The sequence below is a fragment of the Balaenoptera physalus genome (assembly GCF_965194825.1).
Source record: "Balaenoptera physalus genome assembly, chromosome: 10".
NCBI lineage: Eukaryota > Metazoa > Chordata > Mammalia > Artiodactyla > Balaenopteridae > Balaenoptera > Balaenoptera physalus.
The window spans coordinates 59126731-59144948 of NC_138889.1; the positions used below are offsets into that span (position 1 = coordinate 59126731).

Genomic DNA, 18218 nt, shown 5'->3' on the forward strand with positions numbered 1-18218 from the left:
GAGGCAGTGGTGAAATGGTACAAACTTCCAGTCAAAAGGTACAAACTTCCAGTTATAAGATAAATAAGTGCTGGGGACGTGATAATGTGCAGCATGATGACTACAGTTAACAATACTGCATTGTATATTTGAAAGTTGCTAAGAGAGTAAATCTTAAAAGTTCTCATCACAAGAAAAAAAATTGTAACTATGAGTGGTAATAGATGCTAACTTATTGTGGTAATCATTTTGCAATAGATACATATATCAAATCATTATGTTACACCTATAACTAATACAAGGTTATGTGTCAATTACATCTCAAAAAAAAATAATAAAATGTTCCTATCAAAAAATAAAACAAGGGGGCTTCCCTGGTGGCGCAGTGGTTGAGAATCTGCCTGCCAATGCAGGGGGCACGGGTTCGAGCCCTGGTCTAGGAAGATCCCACATGCCGTGGAGCAACTAGGCCCGTGAGCCACAACTGCTGAGCCTGCGCGTCTGGAGCCTGTGCTCCGCAACAAGAGAGGCCACGATAGTGAGAGGCCCGCGCACCATGATGAAGAGTGGCCCCCGCTTGCCACAGCTAGAGGAAGCCCTCGCACAGAAACGAAGACCCAACACAGCTCAAAATATAAATAAATACATAATAATTAAAGGTGCTAATAATTACAAAATATAATAATAAATTTAAAAAAAAATAAAACAAGGGACTTCCCTGGTGGTGCAGTGGTTAAGAATCCACCTACCAACACAGGGGACACGGGTGCAATCCCTGGTCCGGGAAGCTCCCACATTCCGTGGAGCAACTAAGCCTGTGCACCACAACTACTGAGCCCACGTGCCACAACTACTGAAGCCAGTGCACCTAGAGCCCATGCTCCACAACAAAAAGTAGCCACCGCAATAAGAAGCCCACACACCACAACAAAGAGTAGCCCCCGCTCGACACAACTAGAGAAAGCCTGCGCACAGCAACAAAGACCCAACGCAGCCGTAAATAAATAAATAAAATAAAATAAAACAAACAAAAAACTGAAAATGTCAGCATCTCCCAAAGTCCTTTTCTACCACCAAATAAAATCCAGCTTCAGTGGAGGAAAAAAATCCATTTTCTTTTCTTAAAGATATTAAGTACGTTAAGAGGCTTTTTCGTCTTCCTGTATCTAAGCCTCCATCCTACCTTTCTATTCAATACTTTTATGATTCGATAACTTAACAGTAATTGCCTCCTACCCCTGTGTTCCCACTGTGCTAGAGATGCTTTCAATAAACTGCTAAATTGTTATACCACAAACTTCTTCACCGTACACGATGTCTTTTAATCTTAGCACCTCTGCCCATGACAAATTTATGCCAGATTCACAATATGGCCTCTAACACAAGACTCCCCAGACTAATTTTTCCACTGCTCACTTCCCATAACCCCAGTGGGCTCAAAGTCTGGGTTTGTTTCCTCAGCTTCCTTTATCTCTTTTGAGAGTTCACTGAAAAAAACCTCTTCCTGCTGCGCAAACAGCTTTTTTCTCCCTTCTCTATTCCCAAGCACCAGTTCTCTCTATATAAGTATTTCCAACAGGAGGGTCTCAAAATATATTTTGGAATTAAAACTCTAATGCTTGAGGAAACTGTATGTGGAAGTGAATCCATATATATCGCAATCTTCAGAGAACTGGTGACTGGGGAAGAATTACCATCTCCTGAAACATTTTCCATTTACCTGACTCCTGTTTGATTTGAATGGTAGGCTTGATACCAGGTGGCAAAGGAGACTGCTGAGGCTGTTGCTGATGAGATACTGGAGAAGGCTGGGCCACCTGTTGCTGTGTCTGTTGCTGTACTTGATGTAACTGCTGCTTAGGAGACTGTTGATGCTGTTTAGGAAACTGTGCAAGAATCTGAGTTGGGGCACCCACTAAGCTTTTGGGAGAAGGAAGTCTGGTTGATGCCATTTTGATAGCTGATGTAGATACACCTATAGAAGAGTAAGGATTAGAACATTTAATAGTAAAACATAATTAAAGCTACTTCTGGTTATTGTAGTAATAGTTTAAAACTAGGTAAATCAACAAAAATAATGATTATTAAGCACCTAGTAAGTGTCAGATATAATGTGTATGGTATTTTACATATTTTATATCTAGTCCTCAAACTTTGCAAGGGCGGCATCATTGCTCTAACACTCAAAAAACTAACTGACTTTCCCTTGGTGAAGAGTCAAAACAAAAGAAACAAAGTATCAGGCAGGATGTTCTCACACATGTCTCTCAATAGGTTTTTCTCTTAAAAAACATAGGTTCTCAATGTGAATAAAAGAACAGGGGTGGGATAGGGAGGGTGGGAGGGAGACGCAAGAGGGAGGGGATATGGGGATATATGTATACGTATAGCTGATTCACTTTGTTATACAGCAGCAACTAGCAACAATGTAAAGCAATTATACTCCAATAAAGATGTTTTAAAAAAAAACAAGAACAAAGCAAACTAGGTTTTGAATCTTATTTGTAATACAGTTTTTCGAATATTACTTTTCAGGTTCTAATGAGTCAACTTAAACATAGCATTAGACAAAATAATTCACACTGAAACATTCACCTTTTGAATTATTCAGCATGGCAAACTACAACAGCTTTTCTATATCTCATTTCCAATAATCTATAAATAAAATCATTTCTTGAGAACTGGGTCATTAAATAATCATGTGAAAAGTTACAAGTGGGCATACTATTCAACATATCCACAGCAAAAAAATTCTCCTGATACAAGGTTTTAAGACACTTCTTTTCAATGCAATACTAATATTAGCAAGCATGCGTAGGTAGCAAATACCAACAATTTTCACTAAAGATGGGTAAGTCTGACAGAAATTCTTCCCTCTCCAAGATTTTTCATCAGTAATCTTATAATTCATCAACAATACAATAGGACTATTATCTGTAAGTAAATTAATACTCCTCACAGGAAGAACCTAGAATATAAATCTCCGTATCAATTTTTTGAGCACTGATAAAACAATGAAAAGAAACTGATAAATTGATGGCCTAATTACCAAGTTCCAATTATCAAATAGGCTATTTCACTCCTTCCTCCACCACAGCCCCACTATGACATTTACATTGTATTACAGAAAAAATTTTAGATAATATAACATTTTTATGTAAAATGTTTCTGGAGAATAATAAAAATGAAGAAGAAGCCTTGAGTAGTCACTCTGACTCTCTCAGGTTCCCCATATGTTGAATTTTCCTTGCCCTATAATTCTCTAAGGGTTGCTATATGGATCAGGTAAAATCATAGATTGAGGAATAGTTTGAGAGAAGACAAAAGAAAGATGTAGTCAGAATCACCTGGAGGGCTTACTCACATTACTTACACATTCTCCTGCCTTGCCCACCCCCATCCCTCCCTGAATGCTAGGATCTTGGTGACATGTGTATGTTATACTGCCTAGTTGTACTGAACTAGATTATCTCTGGAGCCCTTTTCAGTACCAACATTTTATAACTTAATGAATATAAAGTGCTATTCAAGTAAAAGACACTATTTTTAAACTATTTGAAAACTTTAACCTTTATATTGCATTCATAATGAACTCTTGTATTAACTGAGGTAAACTGTGCACATGAGTAACTCCCTAACTAATCTACGTTCTCTGTATCCTCTTATATAGGAAAAGTATCTAATGTAAAGGCAGTCAGGGTGACTTCAGAATCAGAGAACTGTGTTCAAATTATGTCTTCAACACATAAACTCATAATAGCTGTGTGATCTTATTAAAGTACTTAATTCCTTTAGATATTTATTCATTCAATAAAAACTTATTGAGCATATACTTTATGCTATATCCTTAGGAAACTCTTTTGTATCCATGAAACAGTCCCTACCTTCAGGAAGGTTAGAGAAGACAATCAAATGATCACACAAATCTATCATTACAAATTGTAATAAATGTTATTTTTGTTTTAACAAATAAAAAGCCCCCTTCCTCTTCCTTTTGCTCTTCGATTCACAAAAATTTAGCGCTAAAGCCATCAGATGCTGCAAAGCACAATGGACAACTAGATGGCTAAGCAGAATAATGGCTAAGCATGGGGTGTTAGAACCCACTGCAGAGACTGACTGAGCATGGGAGTCAGAGTCCAAGTAGGTTGAGGAAGGAGTACATGCTGTGGGAGCTCAGGGTACAGTGCCACATATAGAATTAGAACTCAGGTAGGATAAAGAGGGGTTCCATGAATGTCAGCCACCTAGCACAGGGTCTCAAAGCTTGAGCAGGATGCCCACAGGAAGGGGTGGGATCAGAGTCCAAACTGGGTGAAGAAGACTTCTGGGTAGGAGGGTGGCCTGGCACAGGTGTCAGAATTGAGCAGGGTGAGAAAGACATCATGCAAAAGGGTGACATGGGGAAAGTGTCAGAACTCAGGTGAAGTGAAGTAGAAGTCTGCAAGATGTCAGAACCTGAGTGGAATGAGGAAGGTATCTGCATGAAGGTAGAGGCAACAGCAGCAACAATGACAGATTGGTTATAGAGTGGGGAACTGATAAAATAAGTAAGTATATGAAAGATAATGGAAGCTAGGTTTTTGAAGAAGAAGGGAGAAAACTAGAATTAACAAGCAGAGTTTGAAATTGGACATATCAGTATGGACCCAAAGTTTTCAACATACAGAAATAAATATAGATGTATATATGTGAGTGTGTGTATAAATCTACATGCAGACACACACACACACACACACACACACACACCCTAGCAATGAGCATATCTAGCACCCAGATTTTCTTCTAATTATCACTTTCCACTAAAATGAATCAGGGCTCCTTAGAGAAATGGCTAAACCAAGAACTAGAGTAGGAAAAGTACATGAGGTTGGTAAATATAAAAGATTCCCCCCCACCTTTCTGTAATTTCTTTAAAAGAAAATTGACCGTTTAAAGCAAAAGTAGTAACAATGCAATGTGGGGTTTATGATATATATAATTAAAATGTATGATAACCGGAGTGCAAGGATGAGAGAGCAGAAATAGAAATAGAAGTGTATTATTCTAAGATTCTAACACAATATGGGAAGTTGAAGACAGACTGTTATAATTTACAATGTATAATGTAAGCTCTAGAGCTGAGTTCTTAAGCAGGGCAATTGTGCTCTCCCTTTTGCCCCTGGATATTTGGCAATCACTAGAGACATTTTTTATTGTCATGACAGGAGGGTGTGCTACTGGTATCTAGTAGGTAAAAGCCAGGAATGCTGCTGAACATCCTATAATGCACAAGTCAGCCCCTCATAACAAAGAATTATCTGGTCCAAAACGTCCATATGTGGAGGTTGAGAACCCTACCCTAAGCAATTATTAAAAAAGAAAAAAAAAGTAGAGCTAATAAGCCAATGTAAGAGATAAAATGGAATCCTTTTTCTTAAAAAGCTTAATAAATCCAAAAGAAGACAGTAAAATGGGAGAAAAGCAAAGAATACAGAAAACAAATAAAAACAATTATTAAGATAGTAGACCTAAACTCAATCGTATTGATAATTATATCAAATATAAATGGACTAAACACTTCAATTAAAAGGCAAAGATGGTCAGAATGGATAAAAATGTAAGCCCTGACTATACAATGTTCATAAGAGATGCATTTTAAATACAAAGGCACAGACGGGTTAAAAGTAAACGGATGGAAAAAAAAAAAAAGTAAACAGATGAAAAATATGATGCAAACCCTAATTATAAGAAAGTTGGAGTAGCTACATTAATATCAGAAAAGGTAAACACCAAAATAAGGAGTACCGCCAGAGAAAAAGAGCAATGTTTCATAATAAAAAGGAAGTCAATTCATCAAGAATATACAATCCTAAACGTGCATGCACCTAATAACAGAGCTCAAAATACGTGCGACAACAACTGACAAAGGGAAAAATGTATAAACCCACAATTACAGCTAGAGGTTTTTACACTCCTCTCAATAACTGATACTACAAATAGACGCCACCCAAAAAAGGAAAATTTGATCAATTTGTCTTTTGTGGTTGTGTCAAAAGAATTTAGGAGCCAACTTGAAGAGGCTCCCACTGCAACAGATTGGACAATTTGAGCACCAAAAGAATATTTGTGATGGATTGACAGACATCAGAAATCTTAATGATATGGGGAACAAAAATCTTATTGGTCACTGAACCATCTCATTATCTGAAAACATATAAATAAACGGAAATAATTCCTGTATGAACTGTACCTCAGGATAACCCATGGTAGCAAGTAAAAGTTCTTTAAGAATTCCAGCTAATAAATGAAGAAAATGAAGATAAAATTCATTTTGCAACTACCAATAAAATAATGATCTAGGGAAAGATTACCAATAGCTATAAAAACATTTGGTAATACTTATATCTACCGATTAATGTTAATATCATTAGAGACCAGACATGTGCCTCCTAAAATGATGCAACAGGAAGTACACTTAAATACACTTATAGGTACACATCAGGAATACCACTTATCGAACGTTCATTCCCCATATCTCCAAAAACAATCAGACTTGAATCTGATCAAGTTTCTTGATTTAACTACCAGTTTTATGGAAATATAAACAGGAGAGGGGCTTCCCTGGTGGCACAGCGGTTAAGAATCCGCCTGCCAATGCAGGCGACATGGGTTCGAGCCCTGGCCTGGGAAGATCCCACATGCCGTGGAGCAACTAAGCCCGTGAACCACAACTACTGAGCCTGCGTTCTAGAGCCTGTGAGCCACAACTACTGAAGCCCACACGCCTAGGGCCCGTGCTCCACAACAAGAGAAGCCTGCGCACCTCAACGAAGAGTAGCCCCCGCTCCCCACAACCAGAGAAAAGCCTGTGCGCAGCAACAAAGACCTAATGCAGCCAAAAATAAAATAAATAAATTTAATAAAAAAATAAATAAACAGGAGAACTTGTTAAACCATGGGAATTAAAATCAGCAAAACCCAGACTATGGGAAACTCAGGAAAATGACTGATTTCTTCAACAAATAATTTGAAAAGAAAAGAAAAAAACAGAAGAGGGACCCATGAGTTAAAAAGATATAACCACATCAATCAATGTGTGGACCTTATTTAGATCTCACTTTAAAAAAATTTTTTATGACATGATCAAGGAAATTTGGATACTAACTAACTATTTTATTAGATGAAGAAATTGTTAAAAATTCTAGATGTGATAGTGGTATTGTGAGTTGTGATACATACTGAAGTATTTATAACTGAAATTATATATTTGGGATTTGCTTCAAAACATTCCGGGTCACTGATGTGTAGAGGAAAATAGCAGGTACAGATGAAACAAGACTGACGATGTGTTGCTCATCCCTGAAGCTGGGTAATGGGTACAATGAGGGTTCATTTTACTATTCTATCCACTTATATGTTTGGAATTTTCCATAATAAAAAAGAAAATTTCAGTTATCCTGTTTCATGGATGACCAATTCAGAATAAGCATTCTAATTGGTAGAATTTAAGACTTCCTGTATGAGCCAACCATACACAATCCCCCTACTCCGTACCTCTGGAACCATCTCTACACTTATAAACATGGAGTCAGCCACGAAGTTATTGCTACTAAGACTCTTCCCCCTCTACGACCAGCTGCCCCTATAAGACTAACCAGAGACAGATACATCAGCTCTAAAACAGTCCGTCTCTAGTCCCCAACAGAAGCAGACACTGAATGCCCTTGTCCCCTAGGTACCCACACAAGAGCTGCTAAAGAAGCCCTGCAGTCAGAATCACAACTGCAGTTTATATGTTACCACTTCCACTAACATTTACCTTTTTAAAAGAAAATGCCTTAATTTCCTTAGCACTTATATCTAAATTAAATATCTCAAACAAAAACCCAAAATAATCATATAGTTTCCTTGAGTATCTACATTCAGATAGTTTACTTTTACATCTTTCATGCTGTATTGAATTTATGAGAAATCTTTGCGATGTCTTGTCTAGCTCCCCTAAAATGACTTAGGACTCAAAGAGATATAGGATGCTAAGAAACAAAGGAGAAAATAGGGAAGTCGTAAGTTCCCAAGAGATTCAGAAGATAGTTGGAGAAATTAAGAATGAAGAACAGAAGCATGGAATATTCATTTTGCTTAAAAATATATCGATAGTAACTAAGAGAAATACCCCTCTTGTCTCAAATAATAACAATTTCCTTGGAAGAACAGTAATCCTTCTAGTATAGCAAGACTTTGGCAAACTGTGTGATGAGCACTGGAAGGGAACAACAACTATCAGTGGATGATAACTTTGATACAGGGGTCAGTCAGGTGAGGAAACAGGTGGTCTTTCCTTCTCTCATCACCTTGAAATTTTGAAATGGTGAATTTGGATCATGTTTGCAACCAACATTTATATAGCTTTTCTATACAAAAATTATTTCTATTTTTAATAATACTATGTTGTAGTTTACTGCTGCACAAACAGAAAGGTTGGAATGGTTTATTTAAATTACTTAAGGTAACAAATAAAAGAAAATTTCAAGCCTACTATTTCCTATCATTGACTGAGACATTAAATGGGTACTGGAGGCAGAAAATGACAGATGCTCTCACATCCTACCAGTTAGACCTGCAGAATGAATGAATACTGACTGCGCCTGCATCTATGTAACCTCTTCCTTGCTAACAGTTATATGGAACACACTAAAATTACTAAAGCAATTATGAAAAACACTGTTTTCCTATTTGAGCGCCTGCATCACCACTAGTTCATAAACTAGGATATTTCCAAGTCTCAGCCTATCTTAAGCTATATATTGTGCAAGTAAAATTCAATGAAAACGAATACTAAATACTGTTCTATATTGCTTCTGTGCTCCCTTTGAAAGACTACAACCATGGCTATGAATTCTGTATAATAAATGGCTCCCTCTGATTCCCATCTTAAGACTTACCAACACTATAAAAAGAAAATTCTGACAGTGTGCTATCTGCTCTTTATATGAGAGGAACACAAAGATATGGAAGAGAGCTCAAGTGATTTAAGCTAACGTGGAACTGAGGTTTCCACATTTCCTTTCCTCTGCTATTAAGCAGCAACTGTCCTTCAGTTCAGCCTCAGTTCCTCTCAATACTTTCTATCATCCTCCCATACAGAAAAATTTAGAAGCCTGAAGAAAAGGTGAATGGCATGTCCTTGAAATCATCCTCTTCCCCTTACTTCTTATCATTGGGTAACTTACTTTGAAGAGGTTGTAGGTTGTATACTTAATGTTTCTTCTGAAAAAACCTATAGTAAAATAATTTCAAGTTTCTCACTTAAAAATTTCATTATATTACAGATATTTGTATATGCCTTTGAAATTTGTGGTGACAAGATTTAACCTACATAATTGCCTAGGTGACTAGGTACTGTGCATTTGAAAAAAAAAATCTCAGAGTAAGGATATTAATATAAGGAAACTGAGTAACCCACTATCTTGACATTCTCAAACTAGGGGAGGGAAAGTGGTAATCTCTGATATAACAGATGGTACCTTCACACCCAAAGCATACAAACACACCCACAAAGTCTTCTTCAAACTTTCCACACCCCAGTGTTCATTGCAGCACTGTTTACAATAGCCAAGACATGGAAGCAACCTAAATGCTACCTAAATTCGTCAACAGAGGAATGGATAAAGAAGATGTGGCACACATATACAATGGAATATTACTCAGCCATAAAGAAGAATGAAATAATGCCATTTGCAGCAACATGGATGGATCTAGAGATTTTTATACTGAGTGAAGTAAGTCAGGCAGAGAAAGACAAATATCATATGATATCACTCATATGTGGAATCTGATTTTTAAAAAAAAATACAAATGAACTTATTTACAAAACAGAAAGAGACTTACAGATATCGAAAACAAACTTATGGTTACCAAAAGGGAAACGTTGCGGGGAGGGATAAATCAGGAGTTTGGGATGAACATACACACACTACTACATGTAAGATAGATAACCAACAAGGACCTACTGTATAGCACAGGGAACTCTGTGATATTCTGTGATAACCTATATGAGAAAAGAATCTAAAAATGAATAAATATATGCATATGTATAACTGAATTACTTTGCTCTATACCTGAAACTAACACAACACTGTAAATCAACTATACTCCAATAAAATTAAAATATTTAAAAAGAAAGAAATTCCCATAAACACAGGGACAGAATTACCTGATGAATTACCACTTACCTTGTGCTACTGTTGACATGACCACAGATGGTGTGGAAGAAACCACAGCTGTTACTGCAACTGTATTAGGAATAGGTGATGGTGTAGAACTGCTGCTGCCACTGCTGCTACTACTGACCAGAGAGGACTGTGAAGCAGTTATAACCACTGGTGGCTTCTGGGTTGTGGAAGCAATGACTGATGTTGGTACAAGCTTAGTGACTGCTGCATAGTTATGGGATTTGGAGAGAATGTTGGGCACGAAGGTTGAACTTGGTGATGTGGTCACTATAATAACCTAAGGAAGATAAAATAAGTTATTTTCATGTACCTACCATACTACTAATGTATCTAGACTCACAGTTATATACAATTTAAAAATAGCTTATGAAACATGATGAAGCAATTCAAGAAAAAGAAATTTACAACTAAAAATATACAAAAGCTCTCCTTTACTAGTAATCATCAAAATGTATTTAAAAGAAACAATTTTTACCAACCAAACATTTTAAAAGACAATATTCAATGCTGTATAAGATCCAGCAAAGTAAGCATTTCAATATACTGCTTAGGGAGTATAAATTGGCACAATTTTTCTAGAAAATAATTTGGATAGTCATTTGTTTATAAATATTTGTTGAGCATCTACTATGTGCCAGGCATGGTTCCAGAGGCTGAGGATAGTGGAATGAACAAAACAGACAAAGTTTTTATTTTCATGGAGCTACATTCCAGTAAGGGGAGAAAAACAATAAACAAATAAAAAAGTAAATATATGTCATGTAGAGATAAATGGAAGAGACAATAAAGCAGGGTAGGAAATAAAAGAAAATGCAAGTGGTGTATGATTTTTTATAAAACATTCAATGAAGATCTCTCTGATAAGGTGACAACTAAGCAGAAACTAGAAGTAGGGGTTGATCCATGTTGCTACCTAGAGGAAGAGCATCCAATGGAAGAGGGAGTAGCAAATACAAAGCCCCTGAGGCAGAAGCAAGCTTGGTATGTTCAAGAAACCTCAAGGACCCTAATGAATGGGATTGAAATTTATAAGGTAGAGAGCAGTAGGAGACAGATTTAGGAAAGTAATGGGGGACTAGATGATGTAAGATCTTGTTGATAGCATATACCCTTGATATGTTATGACGAAAATGGCACTTTATCTCTGTGGTCTTCCTTCCAAAAACCCATAACCTTAGTCTAATCATGAGAAAAACATGAGATAAATTGCAGTAGTGGGGCATCCTACAAAATACTTGACTAGTAATCCTCAAAACTGTCAAGGTCATCAAACACAAGGAAGTTTGAGAAACTTTCACAGCCAAGAGGAGCCTAAGGAAACATGACAAGAAAATATAATGTGGTATCCTGGAACAGAGAAAGACAATAGGTAAAAACTAAACAAATCTGACTAAACCATGGACTTTCGTTAATATTAATGCATCAATATTGGCTCATTAATTGTAACAAATGTACCATACTAATATAAATTGTTAAGAATAGGGGACACTGAATACAGGGTATATGAGAACTCTCTGTACTATCTTTTCAATCTTCCTATAAATCCAAAACTGTTCTAAAAAATAAAGTACTTTTTAAAAAGCATTACTCGAACTGCTAGGTGAAAAGTACAGCAGGGCAGAGACAGTAGAAACAGGCAGACAAATTAGGAGGCTCTTGCAATGACCAAAATGTTTGTGGTAGAACTGATGAAAAGTGAACAGGTTCTGAATATATTTAAAGGTAAAACCAACAGGATTTGCTCATAGATACACAGAATGGAGGAAAAAAGCGGCAGGAAAGAGACTTCAAGGTTAGCCAGTATGACTAGAAAAATGTAGATGATACGGGACAAAGCATTTCAGACAGAGAGAACAGGATGGAGCAAAGGACCTAAGGTAGGAATTAGCTTGCTGTATTTAAAAACAGAAAAGAGAACCAGTGTAGCAAAAGCATATAGGGTAAGGAGGGGTTGCAAAAGTCAGCAGAGTCCAGATCAAATTTGTAAACCAGAGTAAAGAATCTAAGTTTTATACTAAGTATAATGGGAAGCCATGAGAGGATTTTAAGTAAGGAAACAACAAAACTTGATTTATATTTTAAAAGATCATTCTAGCTGCTATGTGGTAAGAGGTAAGAGTAGAAGCAGTGAAACTAGTAAAGAAGCCACTGCAGTAGACTAGGCAAGAAACGGTAGAGGCTGCTTGGACTGGGGTGTTAGTAGTCAAAATAAAGAGAAGTGATCAGATTCAGATTATTTTAAGAGGTAGAGTCAACAGGACTTGATGTATGGAAATGGCAGGGTTGAGGAAAAGAACGGAAAGATTAGCTCCTAGAGCTAATACACATTGGCCTATTTAAATCTCCCAACAATCCTATGACAGAGATACTATTATTATCCCCATTTTACAGCTGAGAACACAAAAATTACTTATAAATCTGTAATATCAGTTTTATTCTGGGCAAGTATAATGGTAGTTTAATGATACCCCAAACACAGAGTGTCTTTTTCCTCTTTCACCAAAATTACTTTTACCTACCTAGGAGAGAAAATTGTTTTGAAGAATCCAAAGAATTTAAGGGAGAAATTCTTTTTCATTTTTGTATCAGTCCTAAAGAAGTTCTGAAATTAAATCAGTCAGTCAAACTTACTGAGTATGTCTGTACTCAGTACTGACATCTCAAAGAAGCTTTGATTATATCATTATTATTATATATTTCAGTGTTAGAGAATTCTAAGTATGTGTCCATAACTTTAAGGAGTTTGTTGATTATCTGAGGAGTCAAGAGAGACATACAAGTCTTGACCAGCAAACACCTCTATAGAGTTGACAAGCATACTTCTACATAGACTCAATCAGTAAACACATATATAGCGCTATTACAAACACAACCATCAGCCATCATATAAACCGAGAAGTAGACTAATATGGCAAAAAGACCAGAAGTTAAGAGTTAAATGAACCTGAGCTGAATCCTGCCTCTGCCACTAACAAATGGCAGGGCCCTGGACGTGTTAAAATCTCTGGGTTCCAATTTTCATCTATAAAATAGGGATAATAATACCTACCTTGCAAATCATTATAAGGATTAAATGAGATAATGATGTGAAGCATCTAACATAGTGCTAGGCACATAGCAGGTGGTCAATATTTGGCAGTTCACAAATGGTACTTATTAGTATCTTGTTATTACTACTTAATAAATGTTAGAAGGATATCAGTAAAGGTGTTATAGATCAAATCAAACTGGAAATTTATTTTAATGTACTCTATTTTTGTTTCATTAAAAAATTTTATATATCTTTTTCCCAAATACTGATACCCTTGAGAATCCAAAGAGCTCACAGTTACTAGCACAGCCAAGCCAATTAAGAGTAGTAATAGCAATTAGGTTTCATATTTGCCAATTCTGAACTAATAGTAGTGCCTTCCTAGAGTACAGTTTTTATAAGGACTCTGTGACACAGATGAGGATTCACCAAGGCTTGGCAGGAAAGTATGCCACAGTTAATAAACAATCTCTGTCATGGGTAGGGAAGGGGAAGCATTCACACTTGGGTCAAACATTTGCAATTTTAGAACTAGAGTATGCATGTAGACTTCTAACATTAAGACAATAACTTCAGCAAAATAAATCTAGAGTCTTTTAGAGCATGTTTTAGGTTACAGGTACAAATGATAAAACATATTTTGAGATTTCAGTCTACAAGCTAATTTCTGATCTGAAAAGGGGTTATCCAAAATTAGAGATCCACCTTGAAGAAAATTTACTTGCACTTTAGTTACATGTTACAACAAGGGAAACAAAGGGATTTTGAAACCAAGTGAACCAAACAGTGTTTATTCAGGCCATAATTCAAATTACTGACCTTCTAGCACTCACAAAAACTCCTTAAGAGTGCTGGGACTTGCACCCTAAGGATAAAATGAAAAATATCAATCAAGCATGTGAAAGCATAAAGCTATATTCTGTTGCTTTGTTTATATAAGTGTTGTACCAACGTTATACTCAAAATGAAGGCACCACATTAACACAGGTGGAAATTTGTCTACCCTGAAAATATATGACCTATTTGAATTTGAATCAAGTCCACAAATTCATAAATAATTATACTTAATGTAAAAGTAACTTTAACTAAAGTAATGTCCTAAGTTGACTTCCATATGATTTGTGAGAAATCCAAGGTGAATGCAATAATGGCAACAGCCTTACAGAGATTTCAAAAAAAGTCCAATTATCCAGAAAAAGGAAAACAAAAAACATACGAAAAATCCCAAAGAATATCTATTAGTCCTACCCACACTCAGCTTGTCCAAGAAATAACAAAAGTAATGGCACTGAGTACACATGAAGTAAGAGTACAGTTTTACATCTAGAACATAATAGATACTTAGCAAATATTTGTGGAATGAATGAGTCTTATTTTTAATTTAATTTGTTTTAAATGTTTATTTTTTAAACATAGTAGGACAAATCTAAGGTTCTGAGCCTGGAATCTCATGGTATGACTCATGTATGACTTTGGAGATAAATATGTCCTCTTATGAGCATTACAAGTCTGACAATCTCAACTATCCACTCTCAACTGACAATTCAGAAGAAAAGAAAAAATTAAAATATGGGAGCGTCAGTGAATCAAAAAAAAAAAAAGTTCACCAATTTCACTTACAGGTGAGCCCCCATCTACTACAAGTATTTTTATATAGGTCTACTAAGAAGATTGGAAAGTTAATACTGTTAGGTGACATTTACTGAACACTCATCATATGCACTATGTTAAGCACTTTCCATGAATCACCTCATTTAATTATCTAGTAAGCACTATTATTATCTTTGTTTTATAAGGAAGCTGAAGCTCAAGAGAGGTGGAGAGCCAGTACTGGAACCAGATATACTTATTCATTTATTCATTCATTCATTCAACAAATATTAGTCAACACCTATTGCATGTCAGGCACTGTTCTAAACACTATGGAATAGGGATGAATAAGACAAAGTCTCTACCTTCAGTAACTCATACTCTATGGGAGAAATAGGAAATAAATAAATATAATGTCAACTAGTTGTAAGCAAAACAGAATAAGGAAATAAAAGGACACGGATTTGAGATGGGTGCTCTTTTAGCTATAACTTTGCTACCTTATTTCTCAAATATCAAATTAAAAGAGCAGATGAGAAGGGGGAGAAGAGAGAAGAATTACTGATAAAATAGATCCAGCAAAGAAGGTAGTAAAAAATTACAAAAGTAGATTTAAAAATTCTTAGAGTAGAGCAGGCTGAAGACACCTAATATACAGCTTGCCCAGAAAGCAATATTATAATAATATATAAAAATTGATATTCAGAAAGATTACCTTGGAGTCATTAAATACAAAAATTATGTTCAGTGTAACATTTAAGAAATCACCAAAAATAGTCAATTTCTATATATTAAGGGGTAAGCTTCAGTGAACTGATAAATTCATTATTTGGAACAGCGCATTCTCAACACTGCAATTAATTTTTTTTTTAAAGTTCACTGACTTCACTTATAGGTTTACCCCTTCTATTAAAATATTTTTATATAGGTCTACCAAAGAAGACTGGGAAGTTAATAATGTTAGGTAACACTGCTTTCCATAAAATACCTGCAAGGGAAGGGACCTAACATTTTCTGAGTACATACATTATGCTGTACTTTAAAATACCCAATCCCATTTAATCCTCACGGTAGCCTTATAAAATTGGCATTATTCTCATCTCACAGATGGGTAAACAGGTTTAGAAAGACTAATTTATCTCAGGTCATACTGGAAGACCTGGGGTTCTAACCCAGGCCTCTTTGACTACAAAAATTCTTATTTGATTTTAACACTAAACTATAATGCCTCATCCTAAGACTGAAGCTAGAATTACATTACACAGATCAACTCACTGTCATTTCTAGTTTGTTTAGAAAATTATAATTTTTTATATATTATATAATGACATATTTCCAAGAAACTCAAGGAGGTTCTTTAAATGAAAATTATCATGGACCTGAAGACTTAAAAGAAAGACCGTCTATTGAAAACAAGAATTCACCTCTACTCCTTCCCCAAAATCCCTCTAAAACAGTATGAAGGGATTTTTTAGAAGAGGCACATAAACCCATAAGGTCAAAATGGAAAGGAGACAATAGCTATCAACTTCTGGAAAGTGGAAAACAAACAGACAAGTAGTAACTGATCAAGCATACTCAAGAAAGTGGAAACCTAAGACAGCAAACAGAAGAAAAAACAAGACAGCTTTCAGAGAACCGCAGAAAGACTCAGTAATTTGAGAACACCAGATACTTCTGAAGTGGGGATAAAAGTGGGACTAAAGAGATGTAAATTAGTTGAAAATCTGTTTAAGCAGCATTAAGATCCCCAGCTATCCTCCCTTATCCTCAAGGAAGACTTGAAACTTATTCTCCTGAGGGAGAGATTGAATCCAAGGGAATTTGATGATACCAGGCTGAGGCAGGTAGGTGCTATGCTGAAAACAGAGAGGTTAGGTAAAGTCTATATACTGAATGATGAGACTATCCAGCCCACTCCCTCCCTTTACTCCCAAAATACTAGCAGACAGGCTTACTACTGTAGGCAAAAGACTGGAAGATTCTTCTCTGAGGAAACTGTCCAGTCCATAAAAAAGCCCTAATGAATGACAACTGGTGAGGTAAAGGGGTAGTGGGTGTTCATCAACAAAACAGCCCAGCTAGGTCAACCTACAATGAAAGTCACCAGCCAGCATGTCCCACCCTACACACAGAGCCTTCTGTCAGCTTTTAGTGTCCGTTTCCACAGCCAGCATTTAAGGAAACTGAAATGGAAGAGATCAAAATGAATAGATAAAAGAAATTTACAGGTAAGAGAGAAAACATCAAAAAAAATTATCATGAATATCATCAGAAAAGAGAACATAGTGACTATGAAAGAGCAGGATGCTATTTAAAAGAAAAATAAAGAAAGAAACTTTCAGAAAACCAGACAGAGTTACTAGAAATTTAAAATAGGATAGCAAAAATGAAAAATTCCAGAGAAGTAATGAAGGATAAAGTTAAAAGATAAAGAAAATAATACTTACAGAGCATTTACTATGTGCTAGGCTCTGTTCTACTGGTTTGTATTTATTATCTGATTTATTTACACCCCAAAACCCTATAAAATAGATATATTATTTTCCCTATTTTACAAGAGAAAAACTTAGGTCTAGAGTTTAGTTTTCCCAAAGTCACATAGCTAGTAAGTAGCATAAAATGGGATTCAAATTCAGGAAGTCTAGTTCTAAAATCCAGGCTTTTAACTACTATACTACAGTAGAAAAAGCAAACAAATGGAAACTGGTGGTGAGAAAGACTGAAAAATTAAAGGATCAATCTAGGCATTCAACATCCAGAATAACAGGTGATCCAAAAAGAGAGGACAGAGAAAAATCAAAGAAATAATTCAAGAAATTTCCCAGAATGGAAGGATATGAGTGTCTAGAATAACAGGGGCCACAGAGTGTGTAACCCAATGGATAAAATAAAGACCCACACCAAGGAAAATTACCTTGAAGTTTCAGAACTCTGACTTTTTCCAAGAGAAAAGGAGGATCTGGAATTAGAATGGCATTACTGGGCTTCTCAAAGGCAATACTGGAAGCCAACAGCCCATGAAGCAATATCCTCAAAATTCTCAAGGAAAATGACCTCCCACCTAGAATACTTACCTAGTTAAACTTACATCAAGACAGTAGGAGGGTAGAATAAAGAAATTTTCAGTCTACCATGCAAGGTCTCAAAAACTTTACTTTCCATCCCACCCATATACCAAGAAGCTACTGGAGGATATGCTCCAGCAAATCAGTAAATAAACGAAGAAAGAAGAAGATCAGAATGATAGTGAAGGTAGATCTCAGACACAGAGGTATATAACAAGCCTAGGGTACCATCAGCATCCAGATCAGTGTGGCAAGTAGAGGGTTCTAATAACAAAATTGACAGAATACTGATGATTTGAACATACTGAGAGAAGAGTTTAGAAATGAATTAATGAT

At 36.0% G+C, this 18218-nt stretch overlaps 1 protein-coding gene across 12 annotated transcripts in view; it reads right to left on the reverse strand.

The window, feature by feature from the left end:
* Window positions 1-18218, reverse strand: part of EMSY (EMSY transcriptional repressor, BRCA2 interacting) — an 81158-nt gene that overhangs the window by 44785 nt on the left and 18155 nt on the right. For all 12 annotated transcript variants that reach the window (XM_082477810.1, XM_082477805.1, XM_082477811.1 and 9 more), the window contains 2 exons: window positions 10194-10470; window positions 1700-1954 (listed from right to left, as the gene is read on the reverse strand). In XM_082477810.1, coding sequence (XP_082333936.1) covers window positions 1700-1954; window positions 10194-10470 — 532 coding nt within the window. The remainder of the gene's footprint in view (window positions 1-1699; window positions 1955-10193; window positions 10471-18218) is intronic.